Source organism: Acipenser ruthenus, chromosome 18 (genome assembly GCF_902713425.1).
Source record: "Acipenser ruthenus chromosome 18, fAciRut3.2 maternal haplotype, whole genome shotgun sequence".
In the NCBI taxonomy this organism is placed as follows: Eukaryota; Metazoa; Chordata; class Actinopteri; order Acipenseriformes; family Acipenseridae; genus Acipenser; species Acipenser ruthenus.
The window spans coordinates 3,707,178-3,731,986 of NC_081206.1; the positions used below are offsets into that span (position 1 = coordinate 3,707,178).

General features: G+C 43.4%; 2 protein-coding genes across 8 annotated transcripts; both read left to right on the forward strand.

Annotated features, from left to right (window-relative positions):
• The first annotated feature begins 5,866 nt into the window (after window positions 1-5,866).
• On the forward strand, window positions 5,867-11,958 carry LOC117423373 (serine/arginine-rich splicing factor 6-like). The gene is made up of 6 exons (XM_034039012.3): window positions 5,867-6,117; window positions 7,216-7,385; window positions 9,803-9,942; window positions 10,176-10,378; window positions 10,617-10,694; window positions 10,779-11,958. Exons 1-6 carry the CDS (start codon window positions 6,011-6,013, stop codon window positions 11,239-11,241), a joined length of 1,161 nt encoding a protein of 386 aa, XP_033894903.1. The 5' UTR covers window positions 5,867-6,010; the 3' UTR covers window positions 11,242-11,958.
• Window positions 11,959-12,754: 796 nt separating this feature from the next.
• Window positions 12,755-24,202, forward strand: LOC117417173 (lethal(3)malignant brain tumor-like protein 1). 7 transcript variants are annotated; one of them, XM_034029148.3, is made up of 22 exons: window positions 12,755-12,803; window positions 14,504-14,669; window positions 14,880-15,073; window positions 15,488-15,614; window positions 16,295-16,418; window positions 16,600-16,732; window positions 17,072-17,156; window positions 17,508-17,599; window positions 18,151-18,255; window positions 18,562-18,712; window positions 18,875-18,966; window positions 19,083-19,234; window positions 19,342-19,418; window positions 19,546-19,631; window positions 19,893-20,003; window positions 20,182-20,320; window positions 20,811-20,907; window positions 21,093-21,293; window positions 21,517-21,566; window positions 22,366-22,523; window positions 22,711-22,773; window positions 23,214-24,202. In XM_034029148.3, exons 2-22 carry the CDS (start codon window positions 14,534-14,536, stop codon window positions 23,346-23,348), a joined length of 2,508 nt encoding a protein of 835 aa, XP_033885039.3. In that variant the 5' UTR covers window positions 12,755-12,803; window positions 14,504-14,533; the 3' UTR covers window positions 23,349-24,202. The 7 variants fall into 7 exon arrangements, 6 of the variants coding, with proteins under 6 accessions (XP_033885039.3, XP_033885056.3, XP_033885048.3 ...); XM_034029165.3 differs by having other exon boundaries at window positions 20,182-20,296; XM_034029157.3 differs by having other exon boundaries at window positions 18,562-18,697.
• Window positions 24,203-24,809: the final 607 nt, after the last annotated feature.

Sequence of the window (24,809 nt, forward strand, 5' to 3'; positions counted from 1 at the left end):
CAGGGACAGGTGAGAGGTGTGGAACTCAGCCTGGTCCCTCAGAGAGAGTTGACAGCAGGGTCTTTGAAACACGTGCCTTCACAGAGAGCACTTTACTGGAAGCATCTGCGTTCAGCGCACTGGAGGAACAGAAGGCCTCATTCATGCACGTCGAGAACAAGCGAAGATCTGATATCACAACTCACTGACTCGGAGAGGGGTGACAAGTGCCGACTAAAAATAAACAGCCTCTCGGGGATGAGGGTGAAAAACAGAACATGTGAAGACATTTAAGCAGACTAAATCCACATACGATGCAGCATCTCCATTGCAGGAATGTCTTGCCACTTCTTCAGATTAATTAAACAGGAGGAGCAGGGGGGGGGCAACAGACAAAGGATTCAGCTTCCAACACCAGCTATCCCTCAACTTTCACAAGTCCATACCTGGGGATTCAGCATCCATCACCAGCTATCCCTCAACTTTCACTAGTCCATACCTGTGCTGTGCTGACAGACATACAGAGGGACAGGCAAGCATTCAGGCATAGAGACAGACATACAACGCTAGGGTTTCTTTCTTGCCAGAACCAATTAATTCAAATATGCCAAATCCCATAACAAAATATTAAGCCTAATGATAACAAACCAGCTGTAGCACACACACGTACACATGCATGCACACACACACGTACACATGCATGCACACACACACGTACACATGCATGCACACACACACGTACACATGCATGCACACACACACACTTACACATGCATGCACACACACGTACACATGCATGCACACACACACGTACACATGCATGCACACACACACGTACACATGCATGCACACACACACACGTACACATGCATGCACACACACACGTACACATGCATGCACACACACACGTACACATGCATGCACACACACACGTACACATGCATGCACACACACACACGTACACACACACATGCTCGCACACCCAGGTTAAGATCCAGAGAGAAGGCTCATGAGAGACATTCCCGCCCTGCATTTGCAAACCAAATGAAGGCCTGTGATCCAGCAGATAAGCCTCGGCTGCAGCCTCCCCTTCAAACACAGCTCTGCTGTATCTGCTCTGTCTGTCGGTGTTTTATTTCAGCTGTGCAGTGCTTTGGAGCATTCGGTTCATGAAAGGTGCTTTAAAGGAACTCTCTTGTTGCTGCTTTAAGTAACGCTCACAGAAGCACACGTGCATGGGACTGCATTGCCTTTGATACGGCTCATATTAAGCAGAACTGGGTCTGTTCAGTACTTGGCTGGCAGACTCCCAAGTAACAAATGTTATCAAGTAAAGTGCTGGTGTGAAAATATAGTTTTCAAAATACACTCTGCTGTTGTTGTTTGTAATTCTCTTGCTATGGGCCTGGCCTGCTAGCAAAAGTGGGTGTGTCACCTGTGATTTATGAGCAGGTGTGCAGTTGGGTGCATAGCAGGTTATACATGTGACCCTGCAATTCACAGAAGCAAAAGAAAGTGTAAACACATCAAAAAGGAGGACCTCCATTTTACAATGTTGTGCTCGTGTAATATTGAGCAACTTTGCCTTTAAGACCATTTTCTTTATTGCCAGCCCTTATCGTCAGAAGCCAAAAGCTATATCCATACCCAACACAGTGAGAACAAAGGAAGAAAGGGGCCATGCTTCTGATATTTTGCTTTCGTTATATTATATTGCATATGAAATTCAGATACACGTCTTCTTCTGTTAGAGAGACCTGTTATGAAAATCAGATAGGGCACATCCACTGCCGTGGGAAAAGAAATATAATGGAATGAATCCCTCACGATGAAAAGTGAAAACAGATTGACTCGGAGAGTGTGAAACTTCTTAATTAGTGACTCAAGGACTCGACTCGTATGTATCGACCCAGGCTGCTTCACATTAAAGCCAAGATAACTCATTACTGCCCCGTGTTTTTGACAGAATTTAACAAATAAAGGGCAACAGAGCAGACACTCTTAAAGCGTCTCAAAGCAATGTACACGTTTTGATTGACAGGCGTGGAATCTGTAAATGGTAAACGCAAAGCTCCAAGCTATTTACTCTAGTTAGTCATTAGCACAGTTTTTCAGAAAGGAGAAACGCACCTAATATAAAGTTACCTAACCATTAATAAACAGGTGAGACTTTCGATTCAGGGGCTTGAATGAAGTATCAAGTCGTTTCTTGTTCGTTTTAGATGTTTCCTTGGTGGGTTTTTTCATTCAGAAAAAAAAAAGGATTTGGATTGAAAAAAAGCTTTGAGAATCTAGCCCAATATATGCTGGATTTGTTACCTTTTAAATATTAGACTTAATTTTTACACTGTATCATGCTTCTGCTCTGCTTTCTCTCCTCCTCTCCATTAACACACAGATAAACAGATTTCTCCTGGAGCTGCGTTCCAGCTGGGCAGCCCCCAAAGTCAGTGACCATCTGTGTCGCTTCACACCTCCTTCCAGCACGAGCATTTATCAAGCCGGACGTGGGCTAAAGAGGCAGATTAAACCCCCCACTGCCTGATTGCTTAGGCTGCAAGTTAATGAAAACCTGCAGCCTAACAAGCACTCAGAACGTCGCTAAAGCATTTGTAAGCTGGTACTGAATTTTAGGATAAAGTCAATAATTCGGCTCTAACCCTAAATGGACACATCATCCCTTAACCTGCTTAACCTTTGTATAATATTTCAATAATATTAACCTAGGCTAATAGGAGGCTGTGTGCTCCAGTGGTTAAAGACAGGGGCTTGTAACCCGGAGGTCCCCGGTTCAAATCCCACCTCGGCCACTGACTCATTGTGTGACCCTGAGCAAGTCACTTAACCTCCTTGTGCTCCGTCTTTCGGGTGAGATGTAATTGTAAGTCACTCTGCAGCTGATGCATAGTTCACACACCCTAGTCTCTGTAAGTCGTCTTGGATAAAGGCGTCTGCTAAATAAACAAATAATAATAATAATAGGCTAGGGCCGACACATCATGCGGCAATTCATGTAGACAACTAAGAAGTCATATGATCCAGAGGGCAGCATCCAAGTCAAAGGGCTGTTAGTTAGCAGCTGCTCGTGATGTGTGTAAAAAAAAAAGTCTGAAAGGACGAGTGTAGTGGGTGCTGACTGTTATGTAGGTCTTTAGGAATGGGAAATGTTACAAGAGCCAACCACTGATATAACACATAGAATAATCCGAACCCATGCTGTATCTACCAGACCAGTGTGCAGGACGTCACGAGGAACATTGTTTTATTCAGGATCTGAGGGTATGTGTCCACCCGTTATACTGTATGTATGACCAGATTACGAAATAAAGAACCCTATTGATATACACACTGTGCGGCCCTGCCTTACATCCTTGCATCTAAACTGTAGTATTCTTACTGTTGTGGGGTCCAGAGATTGGCGCCCTCTGATATTGAAATGTACTCAGCGGGGGTGAGGCCAGCGTTTGAAGCTCCCTGCTCCTGCGTGCCCCTGTATCAAGGGCTCTGGTGCCAAAAATCTGCTCTCTTTTTCTTTTGCGTGATCTGGTTCAGAACAGAAATCTCGATAAAGGTCCTTTTTATAAGACAGAGTCGTCATTAAAAATATAGTTCAATCACATGGTGAGACATGTGGAAGAGTTTAGGAGTTTGGGGATAGGGTGGGGTTACTGGTAACACAAAATGTATTGCAGTGTGGAGCAAAACTCTAGATGGCGCTATTGTCTTATTGTTCCAGAGTTCAGAATAGTAGGGGTTGAATAAACACCGTCATTGTTCTCTCTATTGTCGCTGTCCTTTCATTGCGTTCCCGGGAACGGACACTACATCAGCCCCATTGTTTGTAGTTCTGTATTGGTATACTGCTTATTACATACGCTGGCATTGTTGAACAGTAATGTCTCTGTTATTTGCAGTATCACTTCATCCCACAGTTTCTGGACTGGTGACAATAAGCAAACATCCATTCAGTACTTCATTCATTCATCCCTACCCCCTTGTACTTCAAGCAGCTTTCTAACGGTATGTATTGAAAGCCAAATCACAGTTTCAAGTGGGATTCCTCAGTTTTAAGCAATTCAACCACACTGCCTCCAGGTCCACAGCTCTAACTTCTAAGCCAGTCTTGCGTCTACAAACTATTTCAACAAGATTTAATTAGCTGCAGCATCAAAGGAGACTCATTTTGGAACTGAATAAGTATAATTTGCTGAGGTATAACGTACTGTAAAAGGAGTTCTGGCCCAGCAGTAACACTGCCCCCTACTGATTCAAAGGCAGAACACAGCTAATTACACTACCGTCCGAGATTGGTCTCCCACCTAAGTAATGAACATACCCATCCCAGTTTAGCTTCTGAGATTTGACAATCCAACGTCACATGGATATCCTTGTCCGGTCAATGTCTGACCTCTTATTGAAAGCTCGCCCCCAGGGTGTTGCTCGCAGCTGTCACTCATCCCCGTCAGCTCTCTGGCTATCAGCATTTTAACATTTTCTTAGTGCTTTAAAAGTCGGGTGTCGGGTTAAATATAAATACAGACAAGCTATTAGACAATAAAAAATAGTTTTTTTATGATTAATGTGCATTTTTTATTAATCTATTCTGATTCAAGGGGAAAATGTAATTGTGCATGGTCATTAGATAAGACTACTGTCGCATTTCCCAGATACAATTTAGTAAAAAATAAAATAAAATAAATACAACTCCTCACTCATTAATGTGTGTATATAGCCTACATTATATGTATTTTCCACATGCTCTACAGTCAATAAATTATACATGTATTCATTATGGATGAGTGCTATAATGGAAAATATTTTCACTGAGGTTTCTACTGTAGAATTAATAACACCATTGCCTTTCAGCCAGTTACATGAAATTCTCTAAAGCAAGGGCTTAATAAAACATGACATGCACTCCGCAAGCAAGCATTGCACCCCGCTGCTGCTCTGGCTGCTAGGGGGGTGTTAGATGTCAGGCTGACAGTAAGAATTCAGACTAGTGACTAGTCATGTGTTGGATCATTCCATCTCACAAAGGACGGGGGAGTAGGTAAACACTGCATCTTTGCAGGGGCGTGTCTAGATAAGGTGGCTGGAACATTATGCGGTACATAAAGTAGAAACATATGGTATGCAAACTGCCCCAGACAGAAAATAGTTTCAATTACTGCCTCTAAAATGAGTATGAAAGAATCATTAGGGAAAAATCCCTGCAGTGTTTTCTTTTTGTGTTGAAAATCTAGTGCAGGTAGAGAATGCAGAAACAGATCATCTTCTACAAAATTATTAATGAAAATGCGGTGTCATGAATGGCTGAATTGTTGAGTCATTTTAAATGATGGTTCACCAAAAGGTGAATCTTGAAATAGAAAGCTTATGCTCCTTCTAATGACCGTTTCATATAGCTGGGTTCGAAAGAGAGTATACTAATGATCTTTCGTGGTATACGTTTTTTATTCGCCTGCAGGAGTATGTCTCAGCAAACCGCAAGTCCCTGGCATTACTAGCAGTACAATTATTTTTAGACATCTATCTATCTATCTATCTATCTATCTATCTATTCCACCTTAATTAAAAAAAGATACATGAAAACATACTAAATCGTTTTCTTTTAGGAATTGATCTGTGAATTGGCCAAAATGATAAAGTAACTGTAAATTTCACTCCAAACGCGTGATAAAGTAGGCACTAAAAGCATGTCCAATTCAATATTACAAGAACCGCTTTAGAAGTGAGATAAGAGTTCTTCATCTTGAGATTTGCAAAGCCTGTATTATTGATTTCAATCAATAACAACCTCACCTGCGCATGCGTTAGTCTTTTTTGTGATTCGACCTGAAGGGTGACGTTATACGCAGCCCTGCCCCGCCCCTCACGTCCTATAAAGACAAAGTACAGCATTCGCGCTTTCTTCGTGCGCAGGCAGGGAGAAGGGCGGGCTCTGTGTTTTGTTACTGGTTTAATTTCAGTTTTAACGGCAGGTTTACTAAAAAACAAAACGGCAACAGTCGTTATAATTTGAAAGAAAATGCCCCGTGTTTACATCGGCAGATTGAGTTACCATGTTCGGGAGAAGGATATCCAAAGGTTCTTCAGCGGCTACGGCAAGTTGCTGGAGATCGACCTGAAAAATGGGTAAGGAGAGGGGGGAGCGCGCAGCGGCCGTTATCGCTGGGCTCGGGACCCGTCTGTGCTCACAGAAAACATGTATTACCTGAGCGGGTTATTGAAATGCGCGTTATTTTGATGTCGTTTACTTGCTTGTGATGTAGGATGTGGCGCAGGCGGGGTGTAATTTATGAATTGGAAGGATATATTTTTTGTAGCAGTTAGCCAGTGTTGTAAATTGCCGCGTGTACAAAATGGCCGCTTTGCACACAAAAAGACATGCATGTGGTTTTTACTCCTGCCTTCGGAGACGTTTGACTAAACGTATGTGTTTTTAAATTCTAATCTTTTACCTGCTTCTCAAAAATGTGAAGCGGATATATTGCCATTTTGTAGCCTAGAAGCGGTTTTATTTATTTTAATTTTTTTTTAGCGTAAACTGTATTTGTAACAAAGCAGAATCTCTTAGATTGGGTCGATGTCTTTAAATACATTGGTCACGTTTAAAATGTGTGTCTATATAAAAGTATATGTGTAGCGGAGGTGTTCCTCATAGACTGGGCCTTGTTGCCTAATAGTTGGGTTTTAAAAATATTTTCTACTTTTGTAAATGTGCAACCGCCTATAAATATATAAAATGACTGCACTCAACGGAATAACAATTTGAACATGTATCGAGCCGTGCTTTGTAAATTTAATACAGGCGATGAGAACAAAGCATTGTAAACTACGGCGCGGGGAGGTGTCGATGTAGGCCACAAACAGCAAACCTGTAAATAAATATATTTTGCACGATAGCGTGAAATTGTTGGCAGTGATGTTGTAAACTGCATGACGTATCAGCTGAAGCAGATGACATTTAACATGTATGAAAAGCGGAAGTGGGGTGAATTGGTAGGATTTATGAAAAAAAAATCTGCGCAGAAGTGGACAAAATCCAAAGACTTTTTAAAAATTGTAATCCATGTACCTGCTGGACGATGCATATTGTCAAAGTTTGGCTTCCTTTACAGTAAGGCATATGGCTAACTTTGTTTACATTCCCCTCTGCGGCATTTGCCATGGCCATGTAGGGGGCTGGGTTATGAATGTCCACGAGTTAAAACGTGTCCAACTTCGCTGCAGGTATGGTTTTGTGGAGTTTGAAGACACTCGTGATGCTGACGATGCCGTGTACGAGCTGAACGGCAAGGAGCTGTGTGGGGAGCGTGTGATCGTGGAGCATGCCCGCGGACCTCGCAGGGACCGAGATGGATACGGAGGCGGAGGAGGAGGAGGAGGTTATGGTGGACGCAGTAAGGACTGTTTACCCTTACTTGAGAGGGATTGGCATTTCTTAATTTGTGTAATAGTTCTAACTGTTTTTTTTTCAGGAAACCATTCAGACTTGCAGAAGATGTATTCAATGCTATAGTGGTGTTAATGTGACGCTTTCAAATGTAAAGAACTTTGAAGCCGTTTGTCTTCTGTAGCCATGGTTATCAAACGGGGGTGGGGGGGGGGGTGGGGGAGAGAAATGGGAAAAACATGGCACATCTTAATATGGCATGTCAACGTTTCTAGATGGCACTGTGCAGCTAGCTGGTGTCTTTTAAGATTATGTATGTGTGGGGGGGTGGGTTTAAGTACCACATACAAGTAGGTGTATTCAGGTCCAAGAATTGAGAACCACTGTGATAGCAATCGGCAGTTAATGCACGGACCTGAATTTACAATGAATGAGACCTTTATAGAAGGCAGTAAAATCAGATTCACACTTACTGGGTAAGTTGGCAAAGAACATTGAACTACACATTTGGTACGCCAAGTGGTGATTCCCCATTTAAAATCCCAGCAAATGCACATGTTCCTTTCACTTTAATTATCCACATGGCGCCAGTCAGATATCAAACGCTGCAACTTGTTGAAATGTCTCCAAGGAGCACTGCTGTCTTGAGTATTTAGCAGGTGTTTTGGTCAAGTGGCATAGGTAATTGAAGAGATTTCTTCAGTTCTACACTGAACTGGATGACATGACTAGCTTTGCTAGCACGTCCTGAAAGTCTTGCCTGGTTGATGGTAGGTTTTGGGGGTGAGTGTTGCCAAATGGTGCATCTGCTATAATAGCTACATAAGTGCCTAATGTAAGCTTAACATTTATACAAGTTATAATGTTAGGATATGGTTATTTAAATGGCAGCTGGGTTGCAAGTTTTCTATTTCATACAAGCTGCACAGCACTGGTCACAGATTTTGTAGTTTTATCAAGCAGTTATGGCCTTTCCTGAAATAACTGGATTACATGGGTAGTCTAGATTCAATATAAAGATGTGAATGTATTTCCCCTGTCATTTTAATGACTTATGGTTGGGTATTCAAGGCTATTCATTCAGTGAAAGTGAAGGTATTAAGATTTAAGTGAGCTACACTGGTACAGTAAGGACAGTAAAGAATGCCATGTCTCATTTAATCCATTGTATACACGTGCCTTGCTGCCATTTCAATAGCTTTGTAAATATGACATTGTGTGAAGTTACATTGTTTACTACTTAATTCAATATTGTTAACAAAGTCCTTGATGTTTCAATTTGAAAGAGTCCTGTGCGGGCTGAGTCCGAGTCCATTGAGGCTAAGATGACTGCCTGTCCCGTTTGGCCTTGGCTTTCACCTTACATTGTGTGTGTGACCTTTGCCCTTTGACCCTTTGGCTGACCTAACCGGAAGCCATGATGACAGCAGCCTTTTGCCAATAGACCAGGGTGATGGTGAGGAATCCAGTTGGTTTTAATATGTTAAAAAGAAATAATGGCGCGATTAGCCAAAACTCAAGATGTTGCCGTCATCTGTTAACCTGCTTTGTAAAAGAGCAGTTGGCTTTCAACACTGTAATTTGATTGGTGAGTTGTAGAAAGACCATACATTAAATAGATTAAAAAAATAAATAAATAAATACAAGTAATGCTAAACTACGTTTCCAGATCGTAAAAACTGGAATTTGGAGGTAATGCCTGCCTGTGTCTTTAAAGTTAGGTGTCCGGATTGAAGGGTTAGTTCCTGAACTGAGCCAGTTAAATGGCTTAGTAAATTGACCAGTCTGCCATCACATTTGATGCTTTGGGGCATGTCTTTGTATTTTCTGCATAATCCAAAGCCTAAACCTTACAGTGAAGATAAACTAAGAAATTGCTGTAAGTGAATCCCTCTTGCATACTGTTATATGTAAACACATCAGGCAGCTCATTACACAAATGAGAATTCCTAGGCAGTAGATTTAAAAGTACACACACTGCAGCATGGGGTAGATTTTGATCTGCACAGTGATGTTGAATGATCTGTGTACTCTGCTCATTCCTGCTGTACACACAGGCTGGCTTTGACTCATTATTTTTTTATTTTATTTTTTTAATTTCTTTGGAGATACCAAAACCACCTCTACAGAGGCTGCCCAACAATACCTTTTTTTAATTTTATATTTGTTCGGACTATAATCCTTATGCTCAAGTATTCTCAATCCAGGCAGGAGTGGTAGTTAAATTTGTGCATGAGAGTGACTTAACCCTAAATTAAGAACAGTCTGCAAGGACCTCCTTGATAGATCTGAAACAGAGAAATTGGAAGAGACTGAGTTGATAAGATGGTAGAATGGCTCCTTGTGTTTCCTCCCTGAGTCCCTACGGAGCAGTGATTGCCTGCCTTGATGCAGTTCTTATTGTCTCTCCCTTTGTGTTTGAAGGTGGTGGTGGTGGCGGCGGCAGTGGAGGCGGCTACAGCAGAAGCCGTGTTGGCAGGGATAAGTATGGACCTCCTGTCCGCACAGAATACCGTCTGGTTGTGGAGAACCTCTCCAGTCGCTGCAGCTGGCAAGACCTCAAGGTGTGTATGCAAGGATGGTTGGAATAGAAGTTGGGTGTTTTATTAAAGCCTTTTACTAGGCTCTAATATAGTGCTTTATTATGTATTTAACAAGTTGTTTGACTAGCTTTCATCCGTTGGAGTTATTCTGTTTGGCATCCATTGTGCTTTTAATAATGAAAGGCATGCTTGTCAAGGTTAAAATAGCTGCAGTTGCTCCAGTTTAACGCATAATGTTTATTTTTTGAATTCAGGATTTTATGCGGCAGGCTGGGGAGGTCACGTATGCTGACGCTCACAAGGAGCGCACCAATGAAGGGGTGATTGAATTCCGCTCCCACTCGGACATGAAGAGGGCGATGGAGAAGCTGGACGGCACCGACATCAACGGTCGGAAGATCCGTCTGGTGGAGGACAAGCCGCGCCGTCGACGCTCCTACTCTGGAAGCCGCTCCAGGTAACCACTGCTTTTCCCCATTTTGTGCAGTGAACTCTTTCAGTACTGTGTAATTTGACAGTCTGCCCCAAGTAAACCCTTCAGAAATGCAAGTCCTGAGCTCGAAATAAATGAATGGACATGGATTTACATTTTGGGGAAGTTCTATTTTGCATTGTATTTCTTCCATTGACCTGTATACAGTTCTGCAGTATTGACAGAGTGAACCTCCTTACTGATGCTTGTTTTCATCCACCAGGTCCCGCAGCAGGCGCCGTTCGCGTAGCAGGAGCCGCAGGAGCAGCCGATCCCGCAGCAACTCAAGGTCACGTTCCCGGTAAGCAAGCCTTGAATTGCCAGAATTAAAATTTAACTAATGTTCTTGTCATATGTGAGTGCTAATTGTAACTGACTATTTCAGATCCCGCTCAAGAAGCAAACGCCGTTCTAGGTCAGGGAACAGAAAATCTCGTTCTAGGTCAGCCAGGAAGTCCCGTTCTAAATCCCCTGCCAGGAGGTCGCGGTCTACATCCCGCACCAGGAAGTCTCGTTCGAGGTCCCGCACCAGGAAGTCCCATTCCCGCTCTCCCAGCAGGAAGTCCAGGTCGAGATCAAACAGGAAGTCCCGCTCCAAGAGTGTGTCAAAGCCCAAGTCAGACCGGGACTCCCGCAGCCCCTCTAAAGAGAAGTCTGAGGTCAAGAAGTCCCGCAGCCGATCTTGCTCCCCTATGGAGAATGGGAAAGGGGACCAGCCCAAATCTGCCTCCCCTTCCACCTCCCCCAAGCCAGACGAGCGTCGCTCTAAATCTCCCTCGTCCAAACGATCAGCATCCCGATCCCCTTCACGCTCAAAATCCCGTTCCCGGTCTGGCTCCAGGGATTAGCAGCTAGCGGGATTGTCTGTGCCTGTGTTTCTCTCGCTCTGGGGGGGTTTATTCCAGTAATTGGGGAATGATATTTTTTTTTTTTTGTTACCTGTTTACACTGATCTGCAGATTTAAGTGCTCAAGGTTTGGTTAAGTTGTATGGCTTCCTGGCACTTGGCTTGAAGGCTACTGTTTTATTTACATATGATTACTTAAATAAGATTTATGAATTGTATGTGACCTGACAAACCAATTGTGGGTTACTTGGGCTGCAAAGAAGTGCATACCTAATGGACTTAAGTTCTGGTTTTCTTTTGACCTTTTGTTTGACCTGAGCAACATTACCAGGTGGATAGTACCACTAGCAGATTTGGGCTTTGTATATGTGCTGATGCTCTCCTGGAATTAAAGCAGTAGTATGACCTTTAACCCTGACATTTACTGAAGTGTATGCAAACAATATATATATTTTTTCTTTTTTTTTGTATCTGTTGCCAACTTTAGTTAAATAGCCACCATTTATTGCCCATCCTAAATAGTTATGTGTTTGTTGCACCAGTTTGTTTCCTTGTGGCATGAGACCAGCAATAACAGCTATTGATCACTGATTCAGGACTTCCCTGCCATGTGTGTTTTCTTTTATTGCCAAAGTGTAAACCCTGAAACAAGCATGTTCACTTTTTACTGTACAGTTGTATTAAAGGTTCTTAAGAAAAATAAAATCCATTCTATGTCTCCTTTCTGTTTGTCCATTGAAGTGTGTAACTTGTGAAAATAGATGCTCGCACCCATCCTGTGCACCATATCAACATGTTTCACTTGGATTGCTGTTAAAGTTGATGTCGGTTTTTTTTATATCTGCTGATTAGGATCAGCTAAACCATATGAATACGCTGTGTCCAGACCTCCCCAATGGTGGATCCCTTTCTAGCAGCAGACGACCCCTAAGCAATACATGCGCTGACTTCTTCAGGAATGTCCTAACACTTCCACAATCAAGGAATTAAGTGATTTTAATGCATAAACTATGGGTGAGGGTGCTATGCACCTCCAGATGTGTAGTAATTTAAATATCGTGTGATTTTTAAAATGCATCCAAATGTACGTCTGGAGCAGCGTTTGTGAGTTATATGTACTTGACACATGAGAAGTAATAGCCTGGTAATTTGGTCAAAAAGTAGACTAGGCTTTGGTGCTAGCTTCCTTTACCTAGGCACAGAGTAGCTTGTTGCCTATTTTCACTTTTGTAAATTAATACATGATATTCAATGTCCGTATACTCAAATCAGTGGGAATATTTTTTTGTGGCTACATGCTTGGTGGTTGTGAACCTGCGGAGACCATAATTAGGCACATCTATATTATAAAAATTCAAATCAATGTGCAGTGGGAAAACACGATTAAATGTATTTTCATAAATCGGATTGTGTTGAGCTATGTGGGTATATTGATGAGTTTGGTAAAATGAAACCAATCCCCTAACTCGAATCTGACGGCGTCTCTACGCTGAGTGGCAGAGCAACCGCTGGAACGCGCGCGCATGCGCAGTGATAAGTCCCTGCCCCGCAAGACAACCTTGGGTAAGAGATAGGGAATTTTAATCCATTTGCCACATTGTGCAATTATATCATTTATAAACATCAATCAGCCAAGATCGACTATTGCATATTGCGTTCTGTATTCATCTGTGTTGTATTGTTTGTTTATAGTGTTTTTTTTTTTTTTTTTTTTTAAACAATCATTATATATCCGTACCGTATAATTAATATATATATATATATATATATATATATATATATATATACGGTATGAATATGGCATGTTGTCCATTTTGTTACATTAAAAAATAAATATATATATATATATATTTTTTTAACACATGATTTTGTAATCAGAATCATACGTACGGTGTTTTTCCATATCATTGTATCTCTCTGGTTATACGGGGAGTGGGAAGAGCGCATGCTCTTTGTTGCATAACGTGAAAATGACCATTATTGTATTAAATAAGAAATGTTGTATTATTTTGTTGCAACGGCATGCAAATGCATTAACCAATTAATATGCATGAATTATAAACAAGTCGCTCCGCCATTTTGATGTTAAAATGCAAAGGTTTCATTTAAATATGTTAATTGTAGAATGCGGGATGAATAATTTAAATTAGTTATAGAAACTGCAGGTGGCTACAAACAGAAAGGCTACATAAAACGTCCGTCTGTTACGTTTTCTTCAGTGCATTGTATTCCAACAGCATTAAATTCATGAGAGCTATAATCTCACTTTATTCTTCAGAACAATACAAGCAAAATGCATCTGAACAAACCGGTATAAAGTGATTTAAATTTGCAAACTCAAATATAAGATTATATCCCCCCCCCCCCCCCCCCCCCCCCAAATAAATAAATAAATAAATAAATAAATAAATAAATAAAAACGATATCTGCCACTATCTATATATTTAAAACATATGTTAAAACATAAAAAAAGTCTGATTTTGATGTAAATGTTGACAACTGATAGTCGTATTAATATTTATGTTAATAGTCACAGCTTATCAATAGTGCAAATCTACTTATTTTTAATGTATTATAATGAGATATCTCATAAAATAAAATAAAATACTTTGTTTGCTTCTGTTTTAAAGGTAAAAATAGGTTAATAGTAATATTTAAACTAAAAACTAACAGCACCAAAACAAAGCATATCTTTAATTCAAAACATACTGGTGACAAAAGTAACCAGTGTTTCATTGGAGCCTGCACACTGTACATTTCATACAGTGGTGCAGTGACTTAAATCTTACTAGATTTAAATTCTTGCACATCTGGATGTGCGAGGCATTGTTCCCCAATATAGATTTAAAGCAGTGCAGCAACTTTTGAATGTGTTCAATTGTTTTGGGCTCAAGTTTGGGGTCACTTCCAATTCCATTTCAACTCCCAATTGCCATTCCAATTCCTGTTCCCTTTTAACAATTGCCAGCACATCATAGATCAAAATTGCAATTAGCAGTATTTAAACTGAAGTAACTTCTTTGTCAATTAAATTGGCTTCAAATGATGGAATTGGAATTGGAATTGGAAATGGTTTTAAAAAAGAATTGGAATTGTAAACAGGAATGTATTTATTTTTCTCCACCCTGTAAAGTTTCTGAACACCTGCAATTAGTCATTATGTCACAGATGTTAAAGCCAAGCTGTGAAATAAGCTTAGAGAAGTTATCACTGCAACCCATGTGGGATCGTTTGGGGATATCTCTGTATGACCTGTTTTTCAGTTGGACTGTGCAACAGCAGCTTGTGAGGACATGAGCGGGAACGTCGGTGTCGAGGTGCTGGTGGTGAGCGGAGCCAGCCCCCCCGCTGACGCCAACGCGCCCCTTGTAGCCAATGAAAGCTCGGCGCCGAAGACACGCCCCCAGACCACTGCCTTTATTCTCCCAGGTATATTTTAGTCTAAATATTTGCATCTATTGGGAAGAGTGCAGGTCATATGTTACTGTGTGATAACTCTAAACATCACAGCGTTTCCACACAAAGACATGTTTGGGTTCTGGTAGATGGTGCAGGTACAGGTTCTCCTCTGGATCTGTTGAGCCCTTCTCTTCTCTAAATGGTGCGTTCCTTTTTGATGATGTCCGTCTAACCCCTCAGCCACCAGCTCCCCTCTAAGTCTGGAAGTGCGGAATGGGGAACGGCCAAGAGTTGCCATGGAGACGCCGAAGGTGGACGGAGCTGGGGAGCCGATGACCTCCACTCTGACCCCTCAGGTGGGCGGTGCCTGCAGCGTGGTCCGTGTTTTGGAGTGGAAGGAGGGCGTCGCCGTGCTCCCAGGCAGCAACCTAAAGGTATGTAAGCAATAAGAAGCCCAATACCAGCTCTTCAACTCACTCCATATCATAGAAGAAACATCAGCACCAATATAAGATGTTGTGTTGTGTGCATACACTAAAAGACTGCCATGTTCCACCTTAGTGTTTGCTTATTGATTGAGATGAACAGTATTCAGCACCCTGTATATATGAAAAGTGTAGTTCTCCCATGGTTCTCTTATGAATTTACCTTAGCTTAGCAAGGTTTTCCATATTTTGAAAGGCTTTATAATGCTTTCACAATGCTCTTCATTATGCTTTTGCTACTTTACTCAGTACACAGAGCAGAGTTAGGGAGGATGGCACCACGCTGAAGCCTTCTTTAAGTGAGCAGCCCTTTGTTAGAACTGAGCTGCTCAGGTGTTTGAAGTCCCTCCTTCTGTTGTCCAGTTCCGGATGAGTGACTTTGGCACTCTGCAGGTTGTGAGTGACAGGAAGGCCCCTGTCCTCGAGCCAAGCACAGAAGGGCCTGCTGGGAAGGAGGTGGAGACAGACAGAGTCCCAGGACAGAGCTCAGGTAAGGGAGGCTGCATTGTCATCTCACTGTCAAAAACCTTGCATTGTGTAGTGCATAAGCATTTCCACAGAATACCACAGAACCCAGCCAGCATACTTTTTAAAAGTGTGTCACCATGTTGCACTCATGCAGCTTCTAGAGCAAGGACCGTGAATGTCGCAATTTGTCCTGACCTACTTGATGTTTACAGGCAGCCAGGGTAGTTTTAGTTGCTATTAAGAATCTGCCATGAGGGTTATCTCTGAGATCTTCCATTCTTTAAACTCTTAATCAAATTGGCAGCCATCATAGGTTTTTCTTGTAGGAGCTGCATCTCCAAAATGGTTGTATGTTTTGTTTCCAAACTGCTGTAAGTACTTACCCTTGATATAAAGATTTGGAGGCAGGTCCCATTAAAATAAGAATGTACATCTGGTGCACTTTTTTTTTTTCTTTATAAAATCCTATAATTTAATCGTTGCAGAACGGGCAAATAGATTTTCTTTGTATCCTACGAAATGGCGAAGTAAGTGAATCCAGTTTGTTGTGATATGGGGGGAATTTTTCAGGTTTTTCTTTTTTTTTTGTTCAGATTTGATGTGCATTCTTCCCAAATAATTTGGCAATTGTATTGTAACATACAGTAGAAGGAGACTAATCAGTAGATGGTATCTCCCTCACTGCTGTGATTCCTCCTGCAGGAAAGCCGGTTGAACTCACTGAGGAAGACTCGACGGGGGGGAATGTTGGTCTCTGTGCAGGCTGGAGCCCGGGCGGGGAGAAGGGGTGCGTGGATGAGCTGCGGAGAGAACCGCTCACAGACAAGTAAAAGAGGAATAATATACACTGCCAATTAACACTTGTGTTCAAAGCTTAGCATTTTGCTCCCGAAGTTTTTTACAAATGTTCTTGTAATAATTAGCGAGCAGTCTTTGCCAGGAGAGTGAACGTTTGTGTGTGCGCGTGTGTCTGGCAGCACTCTCACTAATGCCTGTGCTTGTCGCAGGTCAGCAGGCCTGGATATTGCCACGGTGGCCCAGGTGTCTGTGTTGAACCCTGAAGATCTGAAGCCAGTGAAGAAGAGGAAGAGGAAGGAGTACCTAAGCCAATCGGATGAGGAGTCAGAGATGGAGTCTATGGTAGGTATGCCGGTAGACGGTGCGGGGCGGAGGGGAGAACGACACAAGGAAGACAGGCCAACTACAACCAATTTATTGCTCTAGCAAATATGAGGCCGGGTATAGACCTGATCATGTTCCCTTAATGCAATGTAATGGAACCCCACCCCACGTCATTTTAGAAACACTATATAAACTAGATATGGAGAAGGGTCTTCAAAATTGATCCACTGAGAGGATGAACTGTGTCAGTTTATTTTCTGGGAGTTGGGGAATGTAAGAATGGAATTAGCCGAGGCTGAGGGAATGGATTTAGTGTGTAATCTTCATTATGTTATAATCTCCTCTCTGTGTGCCCAGGAGGAGAGGGGGGAGAGTCTGAAGGTGCTGGAAGTGAACCAGTCCGACTGTGGGCTGCTAGGGGACAGGAGACATAACAGGACAGGTATGCAGGTCTGATCTGGATCGAATGCTGAGCTGGATTATGCAGAGCAGAGAGAAAAAGACATTAGTATTTAATATTTAGAGCTACTGGAAATGGGAGCTGTTGCGAATGCCTTGGTGGTATGATCAATCAAAAATGAAAACAGTACCTGCGTAAATGGTTTCATGACATGTGTTCATTGAACTGCGCTATAAAACAGGGAAATAATACTATAATGTATTTTGGATTCCATCTACCCCTTGGAATGCACCAGAACCCATATCATCAGGTGACTCTAAAATATCTTTATGAACACATGGGGGTTAGAAAGCCCTGTATTAACGTGATCCGTGTGGCGTTTTGTGTTTGTAGTCCCTGGGGAGGTGAAGAAGGAGGCGTGGACGTGGTCGTTGTATCTGGAGGAACAGAAGGCCGTGGCTGCCCCTCTTAAGCTCTTCCAGGAGGTATCAGCTCTGAAGGGACCCAACAATTAAAGAAATCCTCCCTCAGAGGCAGTGTTGTGCACTATGCTATTGATTTAGGTTATGGGAAGTGTGTATTTTGATTTTTTAATACTTTGTTTGCAAGGGGTGCGGGGATACTAATTGAAGAGACTTATGGGCAGTGAGAAAATAATCACGATTTTATTGAAGTATTTTGCTCTGTATCGACCCTTATAAAAGGTTCCCATAGTAAAAGCATAGTAAAGTGTATTCGGATAGTGAAAGCATGGAAAGCATTGTAAAACCCAGAGAGGTATGTTAAAGCATATTCAAAAACAAACCATGGTATATGAATAGTACAACCATGGGGAAAGCATAGGGAAACATCACAGTGCAAATTTACTGTGGTAAACATTTATAAGGGACATATAAATGGAGTAGGAGTTTTGAGCTGCAAACGATTCCACAGATTGAACTTGCTGAGTAATGTTCAGAACAACTGCACCCCCCCCCCCCCCCCCCCTTTAATGTGCCTTAATAACCTTGTTAATGTGGGGTCTGCTGGTTCACAGTGCCAGAGCATCCCCCAGGCAAAGAACAGCTTCAGAGTGGGGATGAAGTTAGAGGGGATCGACCCCCAGCACCCCTCCATGTACTTCGTCCTCACAGTGACTGAGGTAACACACGCACACACACACTGTCTCACACACACACACACTGTCTCACACACACTGTCTCACACGCACACACACACACACGCACACACACACTGTCTCACACACACACGCTCACACACACACACACACTGTCTCACACACACACACACACGCACACACACAGATACTCTCTCTCTCTCTCTCTCTCTCTCACACACACACACACGCTGCTATTGCATGGAATTGTTTCACTTGTAGTGTTGAGTTGTTGCTCCAGTGGCCCTGCTTGGGGCTCAATTCTCCCCCTTCTCCCTCTCCCTCTCCCAGGTGTGCGGGTATCGGATGCGGCTGCACTTTGACGGCTACTCCGAGTGCCATGATTTCTGGGTAAACGCCAACAGTCCGGACATCCATCCAGCCGGCTGGTGCGAGAAGACTGAGCACAAACTCTACACCCCAAAAGGTCAGAGGGCAGAGGGTAAGCAGAGTTATTTGCACAGTGTGAATGATACCGTGTTTATCAGTTAGCATTAGTTAACACCTGCGAGGCTGTGGGTTACAGTCAGGCACGATGCCTGCTGTTTGGCTCTGGGCTTCTCTCAAGCCTCCAAAAGGACACATCTCTCACGCTTACCTACAGGGTGTAAAGAAGAGGAGTTCTCCTGGGCCAGCTACCTGAGACTGACCAAGGCACAGGTGGCCCCACGGGAGCTGTTTGCCAGTCCAGGCGGGGTAAGCTTATTTCTTTTTTGGCTGTTGTCTGTAACTCTGGAAGCTGTTTCTTGAATCCAGTTTCAGTTTCCTAGTCTTTGCTGTGCTCATAACCTGAATCTTCCTCCCCCTCTCAGACGGAGACCCCCTGCAGTTTTCAGGTGGGGATGAAGCTGGAGGCTGTCGACCGCATGAACCCCTCCCTCATCTGCGTCGCCACGGTGACCGATGTGGTGGACAAACGCTTCCTGGTTCACTTCGACAACTGGGATGACACTTACGACTACTGGTGAGGAACATCAACGCTCCCCCTGCTGCATGTAGCAGGGGAATGTGTGTTTGGAAGATAGGTGTGTGTGTTCTGCTGTGACCGAATCTTCTCTCTCTCTATACTAGGTGTGATGAGACCAGTCCATACATCCACCCTGTTGGCTGGTGCCAGGAACGGGGACGTCCCCTCACCCCACCGCAAGGCAAGTGGCATCCATGCTGCCAGTCGCGTGCAGTCAGGAAAAGGCATTGGCACAGGCTATCTGAACAGAACACCACATCCACACTTTTCCCAAGTACAAATCGTGTTTCTTCACATTTGTTTCACAGATTACCCAGATCCCGATAACTTTTCCTGGGAGAAGTACCTGAAGGATACTGGCTCTACCGCTGTCCCAGCGCATTGTTTCAAAATGGTTAGTACTGGAACCACAAACTGGGACAAATAAGCTGAATAAATGTCTTCCTTTTCTGCGAACATGACCCAGAAGTTGTGTCTGTATTTCTGAGATTTGTATGGCCACATATACATTGTGCATTGTAAGATGAGCCTGTTTTTATCCTGTGTGTGTGATAGAAGGATATGGATGGCGGGGATGCTCTTGTGGCGTGTCACGTGGAAGCATGGTCTTGTCGTGGTCTTCTCTAACAGCGACTGTCCTGTCTGTGTTTCCCAGCGCCCTCAGCATGGGTTCCAGGTCAACCTGAAGCTGGAGGTCATGGACAAGCGCAACCCCTCCCTCATTCGCGTGGCCACCGTGGAAGACATTGACGAGTACAGGATTAAGGTAAACTGTTCTCAGTGAGGATTGGAACACCTACAGCATAATGAGAACATTCACACAAGATACCTCTGTGCAGAATCACTCTGCGCAACTTTCTGTACCACAGTACTCTCTGAATGAATAAATTGTTCCAGTGAAAGAGAAGCGTTACCCTGGCCGTGACCTATCCCAATCCCCACAGATCCACTTCGACGGCTGGAACCACATGTACGATTACTGGATTGACTCGGACAGCCCCGACATCCACCCTGCAGGCTGGTGTGAGAGAACTGGGCACCCCCTGAAAACGCCCCTCCGTGAGTCAAATACACAGCAACCCGGTACAGGCTAACACATACCCTCTCTCTGCATGAACCATTCACAGCACACCAGCAAACCTCCAGGGCAGCTAGCCTGTGTACATTTCAAGCGGGCTGCGTTTTTGCAGTTTGCAAAACAATATCGCAGCTTACTATTATATGTTTACTTGCTTAAACAGAAATATAGAACACGTTTCAGAAATCTTTTAAGAAGCAACTCCGGTATAAAAGGACCAAAGAATAAATAATTTACTGTATTCGTAATTTTGTTTTTTGTTGTTGTTTTAGTTTTTTTTTGCCAGGATGCTTTTGATGTTCTTTTATTTCATTTAAAATGTTTATATCAGAATAGCACAATTTAATTCAACCATCTTGTTTGAAAGTTCTGAAAACAAGGGCAACGTTACAAAACATTCGAATCATCCCTGAATCATTCCCAACAGTGAAATGCAGGAGTATGCAACCTCTGACATGCTTTCTGTATGATGTCACGTGTTGTTTGCGTGTGTAGGCCCCCGGGACACCTTGGCGTCGGGACAAGGTGGCTGCGCCTCTCTCGCCTGTAAAGGGATCAGCCATTCCCGAGCCAAGTACAGCTTCAACCACAGGTCAGTGGCTGCAGTGTCCACAGGGGGGCGCTCCTCTCCCACATGCACGGCCCTTTACACCGTACATATTTTACTATCACATAGCTTTTTCTTTTTGTGTATTAAGATGCAGGCTTCCGTCCCCAGTGCCAGCATTCTCTTTCTCTTCTTTGAGAATTGTAGACACACTGTGTTTTCCTCCACAGAAAGTGCCCCACCCCGGGCTGTGACGGCTCTGGTCATGTGACCGGGCGCTTCACGGCACACCACTGCCTATCGGGCTGCCCGCTGGCGGAGCGGAACCAGGGCCGGCTCAAGACTGAGCTCTCTGACACCGAGGGCCCCGGGGCCAAGCGTAACCTGCTCGTCTTCGGCCAGCGCAGCAAGACGTCCCGGCACCACGGCAGGTAACAGCGTCCCAGAACTGGTGGTGTGTCTGTTACCTGGATCTGTAGCGTGTGGACCGCCTTTGTATTGAAAGGTGCTATGATTTTCTTTTGTGCGAGAGACAGAGTTCCTGCAGTGCAAACTGAGGATCGTTTTTCCTTCTAAAGCACACCAGGGGGCAGCTTTGAGCTCTCGAGGAGGTGTGAGCCGAAAGTCTAACACAAGGTACCTCTCTCGTTCCAGGATAGGCCGTCCGCCCAAGTGCAGGAAGAGCCAGCAGAGAGCCTATCAGAGTGAGTAGGTGCCACTCCCCCTCAGGCAGACAAAATCATGTTCCATTAAAAGTAACTCATTACCAGCTGTACTTATTAGAATCAATAAGAACATATTATTATTATTATTTATTATTTATTTCTTAGCAGACGCCCTTATCCAGGGCGACTTACAATGGTTACAAGATATCACATTATTTTTACATACAATTACCCATTTATACAGTTGGGTTTTTACTGGAGCAATCTAGGTAAAGTACCTTGCTCAAGGGCACAGCAGCAGTGTCCCCACCGGGGATTGAACCCACGACCCTCCGGTCAAGAGTCCAGATCCCTAACCACTACTCCACACTGCTGCCCAGAAGCCAGTGAACTAGTTCCAGAAGCCAGTGAACTAGTGAACATAATATTGAGTACTTTATAGGTGCTTCAGTGCAACAGGGTACCAGTTTACAAAACACCCTAAACAAATGACACCTTCAAATGAATAAGGGTTAAACTCATTTTATACTGTTATTAATGCCGCCTTATTCTTGTGTGGTTCCGTTTTCTTTGGTCTTAATCTTTGCAATTGTCTGTTTGCTCTATGGGAATGTTTCAATCGTGACGTGCTGCTGTCGGTAAGGGGTCTCTCTCTCCTGTCCCTTGCTGTCTCTCTCTCCTGTCCCTTGCCATCTCTCTCCTGTACCTTGCTGTCTCTCTCTCCTGTCCCTTGCTGTCTCTCTCTCCTGTCCCTTGCTGTCTCTCTCTCCTGTCCCTTGCTGTCTCTCTCTCTTGTCCCTTGCTGTCTCTCACTGTTCTCACTGTGGTCCTGTCTCAGGTATGTCAGCGGAGGTCATGCACCCATCCCTCTTCATGTCTGCCCTGTCTGCGCACCCCGACCGCACCCTCTCACTCTGCTGGGAGCAGCACTGCAAGCTGCTGCCCGGGGTGGCTGGCATCCACGCCAGCAACGTGGCAACCTGGAGCGTGGAGGAGGTGAGAGAGGCATCGGCACTCCCAATCTGGGACTGTCGCTAAAACATATACACTTGAATTATCTCTTCCTTTACAGTAGCGTTGCACATACTGTGAATAAATATCCTGCAGGGAACATATATGTGTTGCTGACACACCTTGTTGTTATTGTGCTGCTTTTACACATGATATCATTTTATTGGCGCAGGTTTCCAGTTTTGTCCAGAATCTCACTGGTTGTCACGAGCAAGCCCGGGTTTTCAAAGATGAGGTGAGAAAAGTCATTTTATTTCACTTTTGCTGCATTTGAAGCAATTGCAGTTTGGTACTAGCAAGCCCAGTACAGAATGTTTTAATATACTGATGTCAGATGGGACTTGTTCTAGATAATATTGGCACTAGTGAAAGCAGTTTACACAATGCTGATTCACAAATAGTCCATGCATGCCTAATATTGTACTAAAACAACAAACTCACAGTGTGCTTATCTAGGTGTGATGTTTAATTTAGCACGGTTTGCTTTATAGACATTGCAGTAATGGGGCTGTATTTACCTTCAGATTCTTATGCAATCTTTAGCAAAGTGGTACTATTATAACGTCTGAGAAATAAAGAGGTAGTGACAGAAATGAATAGGGTGCCGTGCATTTTGAATTGGGGAACCCTGGCAATGTTGCTTTGTAAAAGCTGCCTGATGGCGTCTCTCATCAGATGATCGACGGCGAGGCGTTCCTCTTGCTGACACAGACAGACATTGTGAAGATCATGAGCATCAAGCTGGGCCCGGCTCTCAAGATCTACAACGCCATTCTGGTGTTCAAGAGCACGGACGACAGCCTTAAGTGATGCCCTCCCCCAGCTCTCCCAACACACCCCCCTCCACCCGCAGGCTTTTCTATGTGTGCCAATCTGCAGAAGCATCCCTGTAAATATGCTTTCAACGAGCACACCCCTCAGAGAGGTGCAAGGGGGTCCTGTATGTGCCAATGCTTTCAAATTAGTTCCAGAAGCCAGTGTCGTTACTGTCTGTACAGATCAGAAACAGTGATGAAAGAATGCTGACCGACACATGCTACCCTTTTTGTAGCATTCCTAATACAGAACTTCCCATGAAACTCAAACAGTGTTCTGTTTACAATAAACTCAACACATTTAGAATTCCATGGATTCTTGCTTGTTAAACTGTGATCTCCCTATTGCTTTAGTGTCTACTGGACAATAATTATTATTGTTTCCATATTTTCATATAGATAGCCTGGGTCCTGTTAATCAAAGCTGTCAGTGCAACTCCTACTTTTGTGAGAAAAACGTGTTTGAACTTTGATAACTCAACATGACCAGTAATTGCACAGACAGCTTCATTTTATTCTAAACCAATTTCAATGACTCGTTTTTCAAAATGGTTATGAGCAAGGATGCAGCGCTGTGTAATGTGCATTGTAAATATAACACCATTTTTTGGAGGTCACAGTGATGTGTACAACATTTGTGAGCCTACCTAACTAATGCATTACCACAGCTGGCCACCAGAGGGCGGTGTCATTGGGAAACTTGCTTGCAATGACACTGATGGGTATGGTCTGCCATGTAGATAAGTAGTCGGTCAGTCAGTCTTTCAAGCCATCATACAATAAATGTTCTGAATGTGACTGCTCTGCTCGCCTGTATTTTTTATTAAATCACTACTGTCTTTTCAGAAAGCTGTTGTATATTTTTTTGTGATAATGGTGACTGTAAAGTGGGCCAGCTTCCACCCTGACCGGAGCTCAACCAACTGTTGGAGGTGTGACCAGAACATGCATGAAAACAAGACCTCAAAAAGGACTTCACAGGAACAGTGCTGAGTCACTCAAATAACCTTTCAAGTTCCATTAGGCATGACCTTAACAGAAATTCCCTTTACTGAAAATAAATGTGTAACAGCTTTGAAATGGGTTTCTTAACTAAAAAGAAACAATATTTTGCCATTAAATTACATAAACCTAAGTCACACAAAACAGACTACAATTGACCATGTGTTCCATTAACAGAAGGAAATAGGCGAAAATTCCAACCCACCAAAGCAAACAATGACAGGAACAGATTTCAAAAGAACCAGCCACTACCAGAAAACACAAGCGCCAGCAGGATACAAACAGCACCACTCAACCGCTGGCCATGAGACTGAAACAAAGCGAGAATCCTGGAATGACCCCCCCGCCACAGACTGCATCGAGAGACCTGCCCAAAGGTCACTTACCACAGTCATCACAACCACACAACTACCAGACCACCAACTGTGCTCACAGCATTGGACGTTCTTGTGCT

Bases quoted from the DNA above. Each gene is read 5' to 3' on its own strand.
- LOC117423373 (XM_034039012.3), top strand. From the start codon at position 6,011: ATGCCCCGTGTTTACATCGGCAGATTGAGTTACCATGTTCGGGAGAAG. The intron at 7,386-9,802 runs GTAAGGACTGTT...TTGTGTTTGAAG, and splicing joins AGGAGGTTATGGTGGACGCA to GTGGTGGTGGTGGCGGCGGC. The intron at 10,379-10,616 runs GTAACCACTGCT...TTCATCCACCAG, and splicing joins TACTCTGGAAGCCGCTCCAG to GTCCCGCAGCAGGCGCCGTT.
- LOC117417173 (XM_034029148.3), top strand. From the start codon at position 14,534: ATGAGCGGGAACGTCGGTGTCGAGGTGCTGGTGGTGAGCGGAGCCAGC. The intron at 14,670-14,879 runs GTATATTTTAGT...CTAACCCCTCAG, and splicing joins CACTGCCTTTATTCTCCCAG to CCACCAGCTCCCCTCTAAGT. The intron at 15,615-16,294 runs GTAAGGGAGGCT...TTCCTCCTGCAG, and splicing joins AGTCCCAGGACAGAGCTCAG to GAAAGCCGGTTGAACTCACT.